Here is an 18,750-nt window from a genome sequence, read left to right as displayed (position 1 = left end):
TGAGGTATTAATATTGTCTTGTTTCCTCTATTTTAGTTTGTAATTTCTGCTCTCTTTGGGTATTAATTTCAATGAATGAGCGAATGAATACAGATTGTAATGCAGTTTATATATTTAGAACTAATGAGAAGCTTTTTAGTCCTCTTTTATTGCTGAATGCTGTTTATTTTCGCTGTAATCCTCTGTTTTAACTCCTACACGTCTGTTTTCCTTCAAATGCACCTGCTTATTTCTTTTCTTTTTTTCTTCCAAAAAAGCCACAAAGAAACTTAAAGTGAGCTCGAACGGCGTCAGACGGAGTTTTAACAACAAAATTTTCATTTGTCACCGTAATTGGTAACTGCACTTAAATCAAAATAGGCTTTCTGCCGCAGGTAGTGATTTGAATCCACAGAATTCAATACCGAACTGTCTGTATGCACAAAAGCAAGGAGGACAGGTGGTGAGAGTCCCAAAATGAGTGTTTTTTTTTTTTTTTTATTTTCTAGCATTGTTCTGACCTGAGAGGCGGTGATTACTGGTGTTTTTAAAATTGGATTGGTTTTTCAGTGAAAGCTCAGACCGCATGGAGGGTTTACAATGTCTATATGAACGTGACGCAGGGGTCACAGGCGTTCACCCAAATCCAATTTATGCAAATCCCTCTGTGTTCTCAAGCTTTGCCATTTTTCATGATTATTTGTTTAATGTGATACGCCGTGCTGCAATTGCTTTCATTATGTATTAGACAAATGTATTTTGTTAGGGAGGAGAGGGGAAAAAAAACACACAACAGAGTTTATTCAACGCTAATAAGTCCCATTTCGTATAATTTCTCATCTGACTTGTCAGGCTAATTTACTGTTTTTTGGTTTTTTTCTCCTTCTGTCGACCAATTTGAAGTCTGTTAGTTAAAAAGTCTTGGAGGGAGGCTAAAAAAAAATGATTTGACAGCTTTTCCCCCTCACTTGTTTTCTAAAAACCTGTAGCTTTACACAAAACCCACATGTCTGACAGAACAAATGAACTCTACACACTACCGCTTGTCTTAAAATGCCATTTAGGATGCATTTAATGAGAAACTACTTCAGTCAGCTTTTTCAGATTTGTTTTATTGTCATTGTAGCGAGTACAACGAAAAATAAAGTGCAGGCCTTTCAATGCAAAAACACAAATATAAAAACTTTGTACAACAACTATATACACTATGAAACAAATATATATATAAAAAACAGACAAAAAGAACTCTATATAAAAAGATGAAATGAAATAATAAATTTGTTTTCATTGATCACGGACAGTAACAGCAGAAGGAACGAAGATTTTCGAGTGCCTTTATCAAGAACTGCACTAAAACAGTTTTCCAGTAAATGGAGTGAAGCTGTGGAATTCCCTAGACAGTGAATGTAAAGAGGCAAACGCTATTGCTCAATTAAAATATAGATTTAAGAAAAGTGTAATCGAAAGATATAAAAGCCAATAAGTTGGGGGGGAGGAGGAGATTTGTGTTCTGTAAATACTGACTGAAGGCCCTCTATGTCTTCTTTGGGGCACGATCTATAAGACTTGTCTTCCTTGTGCTCCTATTCTGCCGTGTTTTCTTGTTGTGATGTAAACATGGATGAATAAATAAATAAAATGGAAATGAATAATGAGCACAGTGTATATTGCACAGAGTGGATATTGGACAGAGGTAGTGGCAGTTGTATATTTACAATATATTGCACTTATTGCGACAGGGAGGCATTTATGGCTCTGACAGCAGTTGGGGAAAAAAGCTGTTTTTCAGTCTGTTAGTCCTGATTCTGATGGCTCTGTACCGTCTGCCCGATGGCAGCAGTTTAAACAGGAAGTGGCACCGTTGGTAAGAGTCCTTCAGGATGGTGTTGGCTCTCCTGAGGCAGACAGCGCCATGAAGGTCCTCCAGTGTGGGTATAGAGGGCACCCAATGACCTTCTCAGCCATTTTGGTGACCCTCTGGAGTTCAGTCAACTTTCTCTCCACATGTTGCATTTGATGTACATTTCAGTTTGCTTTCATCGTTGCCTGCAACCAGCTAGTGACTCGGTACCAGAAACTGAATGTTCTCCACTCGCCTGATGTCTCATATGAATGTGTTGGAAAGGCTAATAGTTCTGATCCGTCAGTGAGCTCCTCTAAAACATGTTTTTTTTTTTTTTTTCTTTCCGACCAGGTGCGCGTGGGGGAGGTTGGTGGCAACACTCTGGGCTTCTACGGCTGCCAGATGAGTCCAGATGGCTCCATGATCCTGGCTCATGCTTTTCATGGAGCGCTCCATCTCTGGTGCAAGGACCAAGACTCAGAGGTGAGAGTCATCGCCTTGGTTACACCTCAACTTTTTAAACTGATGCAAGGCCAGCATTTTTGTAGTTTATTTAGCGACATGTTTTTGGTCACATCAAGTCTCTCACAAGCCACTCAGACTGGTTTAACACGTGTCTTTGTTGGATAAGAGCGACTGTCTGAAATGCCAATAGATAGCTCAGAGATAACAGGGTTCCAATTATACTGACGTTAGAAGATAAATTTAAAGTTTAACACAAACCTGAAGGTGCTGATAAGTAATTTAGGTGTTTAAAAGGAGATCCTTTTCTTAGACAGCTACACCTACATTACAGTCAGTAGCTGCCAGTCATACATACCACTTCTGGAACTTACCATTCGGCAACAGCGGGGTTGATCAGTGAGTGCAGTCACCTCACTATTACAATACTGTCTTACCAGGGAGAGTGGAGACCTGGAGTTGTGATTTCAGGCCACTTTAATGCAGTCCAAGACCTGAGCTGGGATCCGGAGGGTGAGTTCATCCTCAGTGTGGGCTCAGACCAGACCACCAGACTGTTCACTCCATGGAGGAAGCAACACAGCGAGCAGGTAAAACACACGCAAGATTGTCTATAACATGTCAAAATCGTCTTAGTGACAAATTTGTCTTGGGTGTCAAAGTGGCAGCAGAATAAAGTCACAGCAATAACAATGAAACAAAACAAACAGAGTATGGTCCACAAGAAAGACAGCTGCAGCATGTGTACTGAGGGGATCACCAAGCAGCAAGTGATGTTTATCTCGTGCAAAGCGGTAGACTTGCACACCTGGGCATCAGAAATATGAATATTTATAATCCCAATGACGTGCATTGTGCATTGTTTAAAAAAAAGAAGCTTCTTTTATGCATCGTTAAGAGTTGAAATTGACCACATGGAAATGCGCAGCGAGGTAAACACCTGATAGGTTTATTCTATGTGCTTACATAAAAATTCTATAAATCCCATATTACCATAAAGCAATCCTCCAGTGGCCTAATGCAAGTAGGGAGATTACAGGGATAGATACCATGGTATTAACAGGATGGCATTATCTCACAGTTTGTTTTATCATATCACCCACTAATATCACGGACACTGGGAATACATTGTTATGTGCAGTATATACAGAAATAACCCATCACAGTTTATTTTCCTGGAAGTAGAGGGTACACTTCAGAGGTTTCGGTAAAAAACAAAAAGCTGCTATTTGTTTTTTTTCCTGTTAATGAAATGAGCTTGCAGAGTACATCACCCCTCGTTTCTTCATCCATCTTATAAATCAGAAGGCACATTTCACACACTTGGCATTGACATGTTGACATTAGCATTTGAGGAGTGTTCTGGCATTAAAATTATTTGCTGCTCTAGTTCCTCCTTCCTCCTGTTAGCAATGGTTGCTTAGTATGCTGCTCCTCCGTCAACACAGGCAAACTGTATTAACCTTTATGGGGTATAGTCAGTAGCTAATATATATTCTGCTTGTTGTGGTTTGTTAAAATATGTTAAGGCTCTGTCCCTGATTGGATTTTGGTAGAATGTGACTAGATAATAGGGTTTCACAAAAGTAATTGTATATGTGTAATTGCATATATTTTTGAGGGATCACTGAGAGCAAATCCTGCAGGGTTGTAACATCAGAGCTGAAAACTACAAAGGATACGCTTCACAAGTTTATCCACGTAAAACGATTAGAAGCAGGGTAAAACACACCAGCTTAGCATTCAGTCGGTATACAAACATAATCAAGATTCCAGCTTTCATTACATTATTCAAGGTGCCAGTTTGGATTACTGCCACAGTGCCACCTCACGCCAAATGAAATCTGGTCACTGCTGCGGAACCCTCCATCTTCCACCGTGAGAACACTCTGCATCTTAAGCTGGAAATGTTTCACTTGAACAGGAGAATCAATGTTGTATTTGGCTCGGTCTCAAATGCCTGGATTTAGGGCCAAGAAACTAAGTCCCAAAGCATCAGAGATCTGTTAAAAAGTCTGCCACTTCCCCTGGCAACCACATGAACAGATCTGCAACTTTAGAGTATCTTTTTTTTTTTTGTGTCTTTCACTACCGCAGGCAACCTGGCATGAAATCTCACGGCCACAGATCCATGGATACGACATGCAGTGTCTGGCCACGGTTGGAAGGTTTCAGTTTGTATCTGGGGCTGATGAAAAGGTCCTGAGAGTGTTTCAAGCACCGCGAAATTTTGTGGAGAACTTTGCGAATATCTCTGGGACCTCGAAGGAAAAGCTTTTGACATCCAGTGTAAGTGTACACCTAAATGTATGTAGAGAAAAATACTGAATGATCACATTCTACAGCTAGAATATGATAGGTGTCAGAAAAATTCCAGGACTGGTGTCACAAAAGATATATTTCAAAGCCAAACTACAAGTAATCCTCCTGGAGTCTAACACACTTTCCCAGCCTTCTCTGCCACGCCGCCATGCACTCCTGGAAGGATTCTTTTGGGATCCTCTGCAGCTCCGTCGTCACAGCCATCTTGATGTCGTCCACGTCTTCAAAACAGGTCCCCTTGATGACCCCCTTGAGCTTGGGGAAGAGGGAAAAATCCAAGGTGGGGTGAGTAGGGAGGTTGCTCCAGCACGGTGATGTTCTTCTCAGCCACGAACTGTGGGATGCTCAGGGCGTTGTGAGCAGGCGCGTTGTCATGGTGAATCAACCACGACTTGTCCTGCCACAACTCTGGCCTCTTCTGAACGAAGCAAACGCAGCAGGATCTCTTTGTAGACGTGCTGGTTGATCGTCTGAAGGGGGAAACTCGTAGTTTGGATTTGAAATATATCTTTGGTGACACCAGTCTTGGAACTTTTTTTGACACACCTCATATTTATCCCATTGGTACAAATAGTCATCTTTAAAAACACTTACATGTTTACCTTCTGTCCTGGGATCATATTTTGCCAAAACCTCCTCTCTTGTAAGAAGTGCTACGACATCCTGTGTAGTTTTTAATGTGTGGCTTTTTCTTCATTCACTCGTCTGGTTCTTGCCAGGACTCTGCCAGCCTTCCCGAAGGAGCCAGCACACCCGCCTTGGGTCTGTCCAACAAGGCCGTATTTCAAGGTAAAATACTTGCTCAGCTGTGCAATTGAGTGTTTCATTGCTCATGTTGGGGGCCAAGTTTGGTGTGATAATCAATTTTCATTCAAAAATCAATTTCACTCCACGCAGTAGTTTGAGACAGGTGTGCTTTATTCGCTTGAGTTCAGAACTTTCATTCGCTTTTATGTAATGTAATCATCAAATCATTTTAAATTACAGGTGACCTTGTCCCAAAAAGCAGTGAAGAAAAGGAGCAGTTCAACAGCGTGTCTGACCAATACCAGGAGTCTTACTTCCACCCACTCAACCTCACCGGTACCGTAAAGCCGCATAAACTACACTGTCAAGTATTTCTAAAGCCAAAGGGCATCCCTGTCTCCCTCTCCAGTCCCAGTGTGATGGCCTGATTCCCATTCCTCATTGCGATCCACTGAGCAGCCTCGGCACACATTTAAGAGTGCCCGTCCGCCTGTCGCCCGATGTTCTCATAAGAGACAATGATATGCAGTCGGACGGACAGTTAGTTATTGCTCCACGTCTGGAGCGCGCAATGTCTTAGGTCTGTGGGAGGCTGATGGCATTGCAGCAGGAGAAGGGTGGCTGGGAGAGGGGGGGTGGACAAGGAAGAAGAGGTGACAGGAAGCAGCGATGCGAGCAAAATCCCTCAAAAAAAAATGTAATAATAATGTTGGAGCAAGACAAGAAAATTGCAGGTTCTCTTTACAAAGTGATTCCGAAACAAAAGTAAGACAATACTTTGAAACATCAGAGCTATGAGATAATACAATCAGGGTTGGAAAGCAAATGGCACTTTAGGGAAAGGACAAAGAGGAAACAGAAAGCAAGAAACAAGGGGAAAAAACGAGAAACTAATTGTAGGAAATGGGCAGATGGGAAATGAACTAAACTCAAATGAATAGAATGTAGCGCAGCGTTTTAAAACCCCTGGGCTACAGGGTGTCAAGGGCTGTCATCAGCATGATTGAAGCCACTCCTTAATCTGCAATGCTAATTAGAAAGCAGGCTTATGTGATTGCAAAGTTTAAGTATCAATGACCCCAGGCTGTGTCGGGAGCAACCAAGTGTGGAGACTGTTGTTAACAATGCGTTTTCACTTGTTTGATTGGCTTCCACGGGAAGGGAGAGGAAAAAAATGAATAATTAGGCTAAATGGGAAGCCGATGACCAATAACAGAGCCACAAGGAGTGTAGCTTTCAATTACATGCAACACGAAGGCAGCGCGGGCCTTCGCAGATCCCGCCGTGTGAGGGAGAGGATTGGCGCTCGGCTAGATTTGATCCCCCTCAAAGCCAGCAGCCGTTAAGAATCTGAGATAAAGCTGCATGTGTTTCAAAATAGCTTTTTTTTTTTTTTTTCGGTGGGGGAAAAGCGGCAAGTTGTAGAGCCGAGGATTTCATGCGAGCTAAATGCAAAAAGAAACTACGTGAATGTGAGAGAACATTGTCTCGAGGCGATGATCGTGTTCTCAGTCTAGCATGCGGCTTTTAGTTCAGTCTTTCTTTCTTCATGGTACTTACGGCCTTTTCTTTTCTCTTTAAGTTGTACGCCTCTCGCACAAACACGCACATCCGGCGTGCTATCTGTCACTTGATGCTGTACAGAGATTTAAAAGAGAAAAATCATAATAGTCACTTGGGTGTGATTCTCATTTAGTAAATTGGAAACTGATTGTGTTTGAATTATTAAACGGCTCAGTGTTCAGGGCCCTGCAAATGACTAAGGATTATAAAGTTTGTGGTTTGTGTGTGTGTTCAGAACCGCCACCAGAAGATCATCTTCTCCAGAACACGCTTTGGCCTGAAGTCCAGAAACTGTAAGTGTCCAAAAAGCTTGTTTGTTTCAGTTACCTGCTGTTAGAAACCATAACCAGTCGAAGTATTTAACTTACCGATACAGTTATCAGTTTTCATATGGAGTTTATTGAAGCAAGTTGAATTGTTAGTTTTGCCCAAAGGGTTTCTTGTATCTAAAAATGATGGATTTTTTAAAAGCTCCTAGTTGTCGTCCCCCCTCTTACTCGTCAGCCAATCAGAATCGGCCTCTCCTGCCGTCCCATGAGCCTTTTCTCCTGGCTGAATATATTGCCTCCATTTGTGGCCAATGTTAAATCCATTTACCAGTCAATCCACCATAAACATGACGTATGGCACGGCCGTTTATTCGAGGTGTGGACATTGTGTGTGTTGAAAAGCATTTTTCTACTTCCATTTGGCGACGTCCCTTGATCATTTAGCGCATAATAGAAACATTAAAATGAGTAAGTGGCTGAATTATTTTTGTGGCATAAATAATACTCTCACAGTCGTGGCCAAATCGCTGCGGCGTTTGAAAGCTTCCCAGTTGGAGAGGAGTTTCTTTACACCGAGTTGCGGACCACGATTTCAGTTTGTTGACATTTTAAAGCAACCAGGTGATAGCAAGCTAAAAGCAATTACGCTGTGAGTGATTAGCCGGAGAGTCATCATTGTTCGTCTCTGTCAGCAGGAGAAGGACCAGTCATCGCAGATCAGTATTTTAATTTCACACTCTGTCTAATTATTTACCTGACAGCGAGCGGTGATGGCTCAAGCCTGGAAGCTCGTCTGAGTGACGCTCCGGAATAGCAGAATACTTCATTTGCTTTCAGACGGGGAGCACTTGCTCTGTTGTCGTTCAGCCCTCTTTCCTCTTTAAGATCCTGTCTGTCCTTCCATGTGTCCATCGTCCGCGATTAATCTCTGCACGACCGTCCTTCTCTGTCTCAAGGTACGGCCACGGCTTTGAGATGTTCTGCCTCGCGTCCGACAGCACCAGGACGGTGGTGGCATCCGCGTGCAAGGTCAGTGCTGAGGAGACCCGGGCCAGAGATCACGTCACGTTCAGGACTTACGCAGCCCTCCTGTCCAAAGGGCATCAGATCACAGATGATAGAGTATCATGACATACATGCACATTTTCACACTGAGCATGGTTAGGCTGTGCCGTCAGTCAGGTATTGATAGTACCTACCTTGTCCTGACCTTGGTGGTGCACAAAAACACACACAGAGACACACACACACACAGCTGGCCATCACAGATGTGTGGCACACAATCACTCTGCTTCACTCTGACTCTCTTTCCAGCTGTCCTTCCGTCCTTTCTCTTGTCTTCTCCTCTTTGCTTTATTCATTACTCTGTTCCCTTTTATTTCCTACTGGGGCCACTCGTTCTTCTCTTGCTGCATATTTTACCCACCTATACATCCAACACAGTTTTGATTAACTAGTAAGTAAAAAGCATTTTTAGATTGACAAAGTACTTTACAGAAGAAAAACAAGGAATAAAGGGAAGCTAGTAAAAGAGAAAGGAATGCTTTTTTTGAAGGTGCTGATTTGTGTATTTTTTCTCTAAAGACAAACCGCTCTGTCTTTCCAGGCGTCTAAAGCTGAGCATGCAGCAGTGTTGCTGTGGAGTACAACCACATGGCGTCAGCTGCAGGCGCTGCCGTGCCACACCCTCACAGTCACCCAGATGGCCTTCTCACCTGACGCACAACTGCTACTGGCTGTTTCCCGAGATCGCACCTGGTCCTTATGGCGACGGAACGTGAACACGTCTGAAAGTCCAGGTGAGAGCGGAGAAGGAGCATACACTTAGAAGGTGTCCACCTTTTAAGGATTGCTGTTGCTGAGTTTTCGAGATTTGTTTTCAAACGCAGCGTGGCTAAGGATGAGATAATAGCTCTTCACGGTGCTTTGGAAATAAATTGCGTTTAATTAAAAAATCTGTTTGAGTGAATTTTAAGACAAAAAGACGGCACTGGAACCCTTCCGGCAGACAACATCAGCTCCCCTAATTCGAATTAATTAAAGTAAGGTAAACCCACTGAGCAGATTTGTTCCGAACTGAATTCCAAGTCAAGCTGGCCTTATTGGAAGGACTCCCCTAATAATGCAGTCAAGAGCCAAACAACTGATGCATTACTGAAACTCATCCAAGCAGCTAACAAAGGAAAGATTATTTACTTATTTGATTTTACACGTAAACATGTTTTCTCTGCATGTTTCCATTGATTGACAGCAATTTCAATTTCGCTACTAACTGTCCTGTTTAACTGCAGTAATTATTGGAGGACAGTAGGCGCAGCAGCACTGATTTAAAACAGATGAGCACTAAATATGCAGAATGCAACAAATGTATATTTAATGCAACCTCAGTTGGATTTCGATAGCTAATTAACTTCATTCTGGCATGCGTATCATGTCAGGATGGAGATGATGAAGAAAGCTAATTTCTAAACTTGTGCACGATTTGCTCGAATAACAACAGACATAAAACCTGATGTAGTGGCATCGCATGAACCTTTCTTGTGATTTCAGACTTCCACGACCAGACAAACCACAACAATACAGCCATCCATCCATTATCTATACACCGCTTAATCCTCACTGGGGTCGCGGGGGGGCTGGAGTCTATCCCAGCTGACTTAGGGTGAAGGCAGGGGACACCCTGGACAGGTCACCAGTCTATCACAGGGCTACACTTAGAGTCAGACAACCAAGCACACTCACATTCACACCTACGGACAATTTAGAATCACCAATTAACCTCAACATGTTTTTGGATCTTGTGGGAGGAAACCGGAGAACCCGGAGAGAACCCACGCTGCACGGGGAGAACATGCAAACGCCACAAAGAAAGATTCCGGTGCCCCCACCTGGACGCGAACCGGCAACCTTCTTGCTGCGAGGCAACAGTGCTAACCAACTGCGCCACCCTGCAGCCAACAATACAGCCAGTATATATTATTTTGACATATGACTCTCAGTCATTTTATCTGTTTTGCTCGACCTTTGCCCTCTTTGAAACTTAAATCCGTTGTGGTGGCATGATCGGTTAGACAAACAGATTTGTTTCTTTGAGGTCAACACTGTCAGCAACCGCACAGTCTGAGAAATTAAGTCGGTGAAAAATCAGCTCTGGACCCAAATCCTGAATAATCCCGTGGAACTCCCAAGCTTCTGATAGTTTTACTCTACTAATCATGTTTGATTTGAACATTTGATACAGTGCAACACAACTTTTTTTTTCACTTTCCATGTATCTGTTTTGTCTGGTCTTACTTTACACGATTCAATTCCCTGACGCAGCCGGTCTTCTAGCAGCAGAATGTCTTTCCTCCAGCTTTATGTATTTCTAAATCAGCCATTTTTAAAACAATATATTCCAATCTATTTTATATCTATCCCCTTTTATATATGTAATACAAATCTTCTTTATTTAATGTTAAAAATGTATCTAAAATAAAACTGCACTTTTTCAAACTCTCAAACAGCACTGTGCAAAAGTTTTAGGAGCTTCAGTTGTTTACATCCATCAGCCAGTGCCATCAGGAAGGCATCTGATTGATCCCAAATTTATTTTAAAGCATGACAATGACCCCGAACATACAGTCATAAGTCATAAAGAACTATTATCAGCAACAAGGAGGAGGAGGAGGGGGAGTTCTTCCACTGAGGATATGGCCCCCAAAGAGCCCTGAACATCAGTGAGTCAGTCTGAAGAGACAGAAGTAACTGACAGACTCCACATCCAATACCCCTTCTTAGTCACTGTCATTATATAAGAACAACTTCTAGGACAAAATGCTTAAAATTTGAAGGAAAAAAAACAGCAGTGATATTTGATCAATGTCTTTGTTGGACAGCTGTAAGTGCTGCAGGTTGCTGTTATAAGCAAGAGTGAGTTCCTGGAGAGCTTGTTTATATGGCAGGATCTCAGCACCCTGACTCAGGCAGATAACTCAATCCTGCATTCAAGGTGAGCAGAATACAACGTGTAAGCCCGAAGGATTGCATCCCACCTGTATATCATGTTTCTGTTTTGCTGCTGGATGCTCTTAATGGGCATTGACAGAGGCTAACCAGTCCCACACTCTGCTGTTCGTCTGTATGGTGGGCTGTGCAGAGACAGGCCGGTGTGTGTCTGTGTGTGTGTGTCTGTGTGTGTGTGTGTGTTCTTGAGAGGATAGGGGAGGGAGCGTCAGAGGGTTTTGGGGGGGGGGGGTTCCCGTCTGTTCTGGTTGGCTGCTGAATCACTCAAGGTGATTGTGAAGAACACACAACACAGTCTCACTAGCTAGACCAGGGAAGGTTAAACGAAGTCAGAGCTGATCAAACAAACTGACTCCTTCTATTCACACATCTTTCGCCTCCTACCTGTTTTGTCTCGGCGTGTCCTCCTCCCTTCCTTTTCCACCTCCACCTTCCCCTCCCGTGTCGGTCAAGCACCCAGACATCTTCATTAAGGAGACACGCTTACCTTTCTCTCCTCTTTTTTTTCCTTCCTTTTTTTGTAAATTTTTTTTTTTCTTTTTTGCAAAATCTAATCCGTGTAGCCTTTTATATGTGCTGCTCTTTTATCTTCTTGATGTATTTTGCGACTTGTCTCTCAGCTGCACACGTCTCCTCTTTTCTCTTTACTTTGTGTGTCTCCGTCTCTGTGTGATCGGACTAAACAGCCCTTCGCGTCCCTCAGATGAAATGTTAATGGAAGAAGTCGCTCGAGGACACACACACGTACCCCAAAATATACATTTTAACTACGTGTGTGTCTTTTTTTTTCGAGGGAGACTGTTGTAAACACACCAACACAACACAGTGGTTAACTCTGACTTTTGCGGTAACACTGTGGTTTTACAGCTGTGTATACACGCCGGCTAGGTTATGCGTGTGCGTCTGTGTGTGTGAGTACCAGTGGAGAGCAGGACTGCTGCAGACGCGCAGACAGGCGGCTGCCAGCAGCATACAAACAAGCTCTCTGGGGAAAACCAATCTGGGGTCTGAAATGACTTAGGCTGGGGAAATAAACAGCAGCAGGTCATAAACCAAAACCGACTGAAATGGAGGGCTAGAATGAGGTTCTCTGTCTTGTTGGGTTGTTTATTTGTCGCTCGGGAGAGAGGCTTTGTTGCTGCAGAGCGGCGAGGCAGGGATTCAGACATGCTGATGTCATGCTGCAATAATCATAACACAAAGTTTTGCTACCGGGTCATCTTCCGTCGAGGAGGAAATGTGTTCTTGGAAAAATGAAATGCGACAAAATGCGTGTTGTACATGGGCTGATGATAACATTGTATTTGATTTCATTTTTTGTGTGTGTGTGTGTGTAATCTCTGTTCCTGTTTGCTGTTTCCATGCAGAGCCCCTGTTCTCATTGTGTGCACGCACAGGGAAGGACACCGCCGTGCACAGCCGAATCATCTGGTCATGTGACTGGAGTCCTGACAGCAAATACTTTGTGACATCCAGTCGGGACAAGAAGGTACATTTTGAATTCTGGCCTCTAAAACTAAAGAAATAATATTTTTGCTTATTTATACTTTGAAGATGATTACGTGATAAGAACACATGGTTGCACATTGCATAGTAACTTTCTCTGATTTCTGTGCATATGTATGTGTGTCCAGGTGATAGTATGGGGCCCCTGCTCTTTGGAGAACTCTGGGGGGGACTCTGTACCTCCTCCTGAAATTAAACCATGCTCCTCCATCTTGGATGTGGGTGATTCTGCTACTGCTGTAGCTTTTTGCCCTGTACTCTGCTCTGATAACAGGTACACACACACACACATACACATGTTTAGACTGTTGTGTTAGTCTGACTTTATATCCGTCTGTCACCTTATTGAGTGGCAGGATCAGTCTTATGGTTGTCTGTCTGGACTAATTTGGAAACGCAAACTGATTATCAGTCGTCCACTATGAAGAACTAATAACCTTGCTGTTTATTTTATACTTTATGACACCACAATGTAGCGTTAAGCATGAAACCTAATTGCTGGATTCCTCGATTAATTGCCAAGAAGGAACATTTAAACCCTGTGGGTGAAATGGAAGTTGAATGTTCCTAATATTGCCAGTGTTAGTTCAAGACATCTAAGTCAGCATTAGTTCAATTACATTATCCCAAGGTTAGAACAAAGAGAGCGAAGGTCTCCTGAAGGTCGGCTCCACAGTTAAACATCCTTGTGTTTCCTCTGGTGCGTCCCACAGCTACCTGCTCTCAGTCGGCCTGGAGTGCGGCAGGATCCTGCTGTACAGGTGGAGGCCCGGCCAGGAGCCCGCTGGAGGACACGACTGGAGCAGCTGCGGAGAAACGGACACCTCGTATCCTTACAACACACATGCAGTTCATCTGAAGTTTATCAGATCCAACTGTGGAAGTTGGGAAACGGTAGCAGCAGTGCAGCCTCGGTGTGAGGGCTGCTGGGAAAACAAAGCTTTCTGTTTTGCGTTATGAATGGCTGCTTCCTTTGAACAGGGCAGCAGAAGGGGCAGAAGGCATCAGCCAGCGCTTTTGTCTGTTTCTGTTTGTTATATCCCACATGGGTGGATCAGTCAGTGTCCGCAGAGCTCACAAAGTACAGTATCTTTAATTGTGTCTTTGTAACTGAAGGCCTTTGCTCCTTTAAGCAGACTTCAAAAAACACATTTTTGTCAACGTGACTCCTTTTGAAATTACATCAGCTGTTCTGTGCCTCATCAGACACTTTTTTTCCAAATATATTTCTCTGAAATTTTACTTTATTAATCACCTGACTGGGTGAGAGAACTTTGTGAACATCTCTTTGTATATAGTTTGTGTTTGAGAAGGAGAGATGCTACAGTTGTAAAGTGTGTTTGTCTAGTTTTTGCCCTGAAAGCTTGTTTTGTCATCCAGCAGTCTTCTGTTGTTTCCTTTCATCGCATGTCCCTTCACAGACAAAGCCACGCTTTGGCAGTCAAGAGACTCCGCTGGAGGCCCAGGGCCGGACGAGCAGGTCGACAGAACGGCAAGAAGGACGGACAGACTGACAGGGAGAGTGAAATCGAGGAGGAGAGCTCCTGGGTCCAGCTTGCCAGCGCCAGTGTCGACCACTCTGTCAAAATCTTCAACATCAACAAACGGGCTCTTTAGCACCACCAACACTGACACTATTATGTCTCTCTCACGCAGAGAGACACTTGGACTGAGGGCCACAAGCCTGACTGGGGCACCGAGGCCACAGCTGCTCGCTGGCAAGTCATTCAGTCCGTGTGACAGCCAGTTAAGTCATGGGTCAGTCACAGGACAAACCCACAGCACTCATGCCCCGCAGTCTGTCTGCACTCAGCCGAACAGATTTGATGGGTGGAAGCAGGATGGTAAAAACACCATGACCTTAGGGGGATATTTTGCTTAGACACTTCAAAGTGTTTTAGATTCAGAGAAGGAGACTCTGCTGGGTAACGTTCCTCTGCATATTTATACAGGTTATCTAAGTAAGCGTTCATACGGTGAACTGTATTCCTAAAGACACAAATCAAAGCAGTGATGGCGACCACCGTTGTGTCTTTGGCTGTTTAGGTTGTCATTACCGTCCTCTGGTTTGTTGTTGCTTTCTGACCAATTTATTAAATGCTTTGTTTACACACAGTCTGATTGGTTGGTGATCTTTAAATGAAATGAAAAATAATAGAAATACAAGATGGTGTAAGATCACAGAAGTGTGTAGGTAGTGTTGTGAGGTAGGGCAGGTGTTCCCTCTGTTGTGTTGCAGTCACTAATGACTGCTATACACCAGGGCAGTACCTGTGTTATTGTGTGCTTTAACCCATTTACTACAGACTTGAGTACATTACAGGTAAACATTTTTGCAAGTAATGTTGCTGTTTGGACTTTTTAATATATTTTTCCTTGCTTCCAGGCCATCATGAGTCGTGTAATTCAGCGCACTGAGCATCAACCCTGTGTTTATTTTTTTTTTGAAAATTACATTAATGTGCTTTATCACACAACAGAAGTCTGAAATATACCTTGAAATAGATATCACACGACATCTTTAGCAACTTCCAAGTAGCTACAAGTCATAAATGGAAAATAATGGAAAGCTAAACACAGGTTACATACTTACAAAATCCCAAACCGTACAGCTGTGCTTCCTAAACAGTTCATCTTGTGACTTTTAAAAATAATATCGTGTCTACTTGTGGCTGGGTCTTTGTCACTGGTTCGTGCATTTTAGGAAAAAAGAACAAAAAAAACTTTTGCTCATCAGCCCATGTTCATTAACAGTCAGATGTAATGCTAAGTTTGTCAGAGTCCTGGTTGAGAAATAAAGCCTGCACTAAATTTTGCCTACTATGGGGTAGCAAAATAAAATCTAACCCTGATATATTTACAACACAAACATTCTAGTAAATATGTTAATTGTATAGAAATCAAACAGACATGGAGCAACGTTCTATTATTTAGCAGTCCCCACATTCACTCTCCTTTTAGCTCCGTTTTGTTCTCCACCACCTTGTGATAGTAAAACCCTGTTCTAAAGTTGTTAGATTCTCCACTACGTTCACTGACGAGTCGCCACCTCAATCTTGGTGGCATTTCTTTTCTGAGCAGATCGAGTACTGCCGGTTTAACGGAGCGTTTTCACACAACAGCCTGCTGTTAGTGGAAATCAAAACGGTAAAGCTCCGGCCCATAAATCACAACAATCTGCTAAAATGGTGGTAAATGAATTATAATTCTCTGTAGATTTGTCACTTATTGACACATGTCATATCACGCAAAGACATTTAATCCATTGTTAATAAAATACACATTGATCTGAGCAGTTTTAAACTCTTACAGCAGTTCAGGGGCTGTGTATTTATTGAACGCTGCATATTTGGATTCGAGGTATATCTGATTTTTTTTTTTGAGCCTGAGCGTTCTTAGAAGAATTCTCAAGGACAAAATAGGTCCACGACTGGGATTTACTGTGGGCTCAGCCGGGTGTGCCGTCTTTATATGTCAGCCATAAATTTATCTGTAAGAGATTGTAACGACCGGCCATAAGTCTCGCTCTAATCACGTATCCTGCTATGTGTGGAGGCATCAGTCAACCAGGGCCACACGTGCTCCTGCAGGAAATGGCTGTTTTTCAAGCAGCGAGATGAGCTTTTGGGACAATCTGGTCGTACGTCAAGGGATTTTCCACATCATACGTAGCATAATGTAATTATCGAATCATTATCAAGTGATGTTTCAATCCGAACATGAGCGATCATCTTGGTGAGGATTTTCATCAACATATTTGTACGAGGGGCCTCTCTCAGCTCTCGGCTCTGACTAGCATACTAATACACAAGACATATGCTCCTTTCTCACATGTCCTCTCCAGCGTGCCCTTGACCACTCATCTTGATGAGGTTGGATTGCCATAATGTGGTGCTGAGGAGGGATTAGCAGTCACATCTAGAAATCCTTGAATGCAGCAGATTAATGGAAAAAAATGGTGACCAGTGGCACAGGTAATAAACCGCTAACAAAGGTTGGTGAGACCTCGGGAACACTGCTTTGGAAATGCATTGAAAGAGGGAATACTAGGCATGATTATGTCATTGTGCTTCTGCGTCGGTCTCGGTTCTCCCAGGTGAATAGTCACAGATTTTAATGAAGAATAAAGAGCCTCCTTTAACGCCATTAAAACGATGACATTTCAGCCCCCTGCAAGACAGACAAAGGAAGTGTGTGAGAGAGAGATGTTTTTATGAGGAAACAGTTTTGCTTTATTGTTATTTTTCTGTGTTTTTGTGCAGAATAAGCACTGAGTCATACCTTTGTTCATTTTTTTCTATTTTCTTTTAGGGGGGCAGCAGGGGAGAGGGTGGGGGTATGCATTTTCCTCCCTTATAAAATACACTATCAGGCATTCTAAACTTTGAAATTACTTGTGCAAAGACAGAGGTGTGGATTGCAGAACCGGATCAAAGATAATCTCATTTAACAAACGCCAACTTGTACTTGAGGCAATTTATCACAAAACATCATTAATCACAAAATCCCATTAACACTGGCTCAAAAAATAGAAACTGAAATGCAGCTGCTTTTTTAGTCTTTGAAACTTTTTTTTATGGTTCTGTACCCTTGGAGGGAGTTGAGAAAGAAACAACCTCCTTTTGATTTCTTTGTGGTAGCTCACGTATGTCAGTTAGATTACTTACCCCGTTAACGTCTGTTGGGACACTAGCAGGGTGTCAGACGATGCACGGTTCCATTCGTTATTTATCCCTATTGATCCCTATCATCAGGGGTTAGACCGCAATCCGCTAAGTCCCCTGACACCAGCTCCTCCCGTGTTTTCCTGGGTCTCCCCCTCTTTCTTTTTCCAGCGACATCCAAGTTCCTGATTATGTTGATGAACTGGGTGGACATGTCTGAACCATCTTAGATGGTGGTGCCAGATCTCTGTGTGAAGATCAACGAGGCCTAATTTGATACGAAGCTCACTTGAGCTGCTGTGCACATCAGACTTGATGTGGTACATCCATCTCAGCATGGATCTCCCATTCCGCTCCAGGCGACTTAGATCTTCTCTCCTTAGAGGCCAGCACTCACAGGCATACAGCACGGTACTTTGGATGTAAGTGTTGTATACACGGCCACGGACTTTGGGTGATATGGACCTTGATGACAGGAGAGGCAACAGTTCTTTGAATTTCTTCCAGGCCGATCTGGTTCTGGTGATAGTGGCAAGATCTCAGCCACTGCCAGCACATAAATTATCTCCAAGCTAACAAAAGGAGTCAACAGTTTTGAGCATGTGATCACCAATGGCCACTTGACTGCACTGATTGCCAACAAGAGGGCACACATTGCCAAGACAACGATCAAAGCATTCAACTGTATAGAAAAAAAACAGGTGTGTTCTACCTTAATATGTGTACATAGAGTCTATAGCCATGCAAGTGCCTCTGTAAGGCTTGTTAATGCTCATAAACAGATGTTAAGCAGGCATCGTTTGCTGTCTTTACTGTCTTAGCATGCAAACATTTGTTAATTATACTGCGGCTCAGAGAAAGCGCTGGACAAATTGGGCAAAGCTGATGCCAGACGGAATGGCTGTTGAGCTACAGTGTTTAGGATTAGAACCATTAATGTTTAGTACAGATCTACGTGTGTGACTGTGTGTCTTCTGTGAGTTAGATACAGTACTTCCTCAGCATTCTAGTCTCCAAGCAAGCATCATCTCTCCAACGCAGCCGCCACACGTGAAGGAGGACACATAGACGCTTCCCTTCCGCTGACACCCAGGTCAACTTAATCAACCCGCCTTCCATTTGCACAGCGTGATCCCGCTGAGATTAGAGAGAAGGTCGTGCAGCATTTGCACACACTGGAGCGTTTTTATTCCTGTAGAAGACGCTCTGCAAAATGTGTGGGTATCTTTGAATCGGTGGGAAGCCTGACAGGCATCATACTGGGTTTGTAAAAGCTTCAGTTGACTTGATGTGCTCCAGAGTTTTATGAACAGCAATTACAGTCATCACAAGGTTATCAGTTGTCCTGTTAACCCTTTATGGGGCAAGTACTTCCTTGGACGTTCAATAT

The 18,750-nt window shown here is 43.1% G+C and overlaps 1 protein-coding gene across 1 annotated transcript in view; it reads left to right on the top strand.

The window, feature by feature from the left end:
• Positions 1-14,814, top strand: part of elp2 (elongator acetyltransferase complex subunit 2) — a 28,881-nt gene extending 14,067 nt beyond the window's left edge. The window contains exons 11-22 of the mRNA XM_008300210.1: positions 2,174-2,305; positions 2,725-2,874; positions 4,382-4,573; positions 5,326-5,395; positions 5,594-5,689; positions 7,152-7,209; positions 8,142-8,214; positions 8,792-8,984; positions 12,558-12,679; positions 12,825-12,970; positions 13,410-13,523; positions 14,118-14,814. Coding sequence (XP_008298432.1) covers positions 2,174-2,305; positions 2,725-2,874; positions 4,382-4,573; positions 5,326-5,395; positions 5,594-5,689; positions 7,152-7,209; positions 8,142-8,214; positions 8,792-8,984; positions 12,558-12,679; positions 12,825-12,970; positions 13,410-13,523; positions 14,118-14,313 — 1,542 coding nt within the window. The 3' untranslated portion in view covers positions 14,314-14,814. The remainder of the gene's footprint in view (positions 1-2,173; positions 2,306-2,724; positions 2,875-4,381; positions 4,574-5,325; positions 5,396-5,593; positions 5,690-7,151; positions 7,210-8,141; positions 8,215-8,791; positions 8,985-12,557; positions 12,680-12,824; positions 12,971-13,409; positions 13,524-14,117) is intronic.
• Positions 14,815-18,750: the final 3,936 nt, after the last annotated feature.

The sequence above is a fragment of the Stegastes partitus genome, unplaced genomic scaffold (assembly GCF_000690725.1).
Source record: "Stegastes partitus isolate 25-593 unplaced genomic scaffold, Stegastes_partitus-1.0.2 Scaffold1511, whole genome shotgun sequence".
Classification (NCBI taxonomy): Eukaryota; Metazoa; Chordata; class Actinopteri; family Pomacentridae; genus Stegastes; species Stegastes partitus.
Note: the sequence above shows the minus strand (reverse complement) of the source record. Positions and strands in the feature narration are given on the sequence as shown.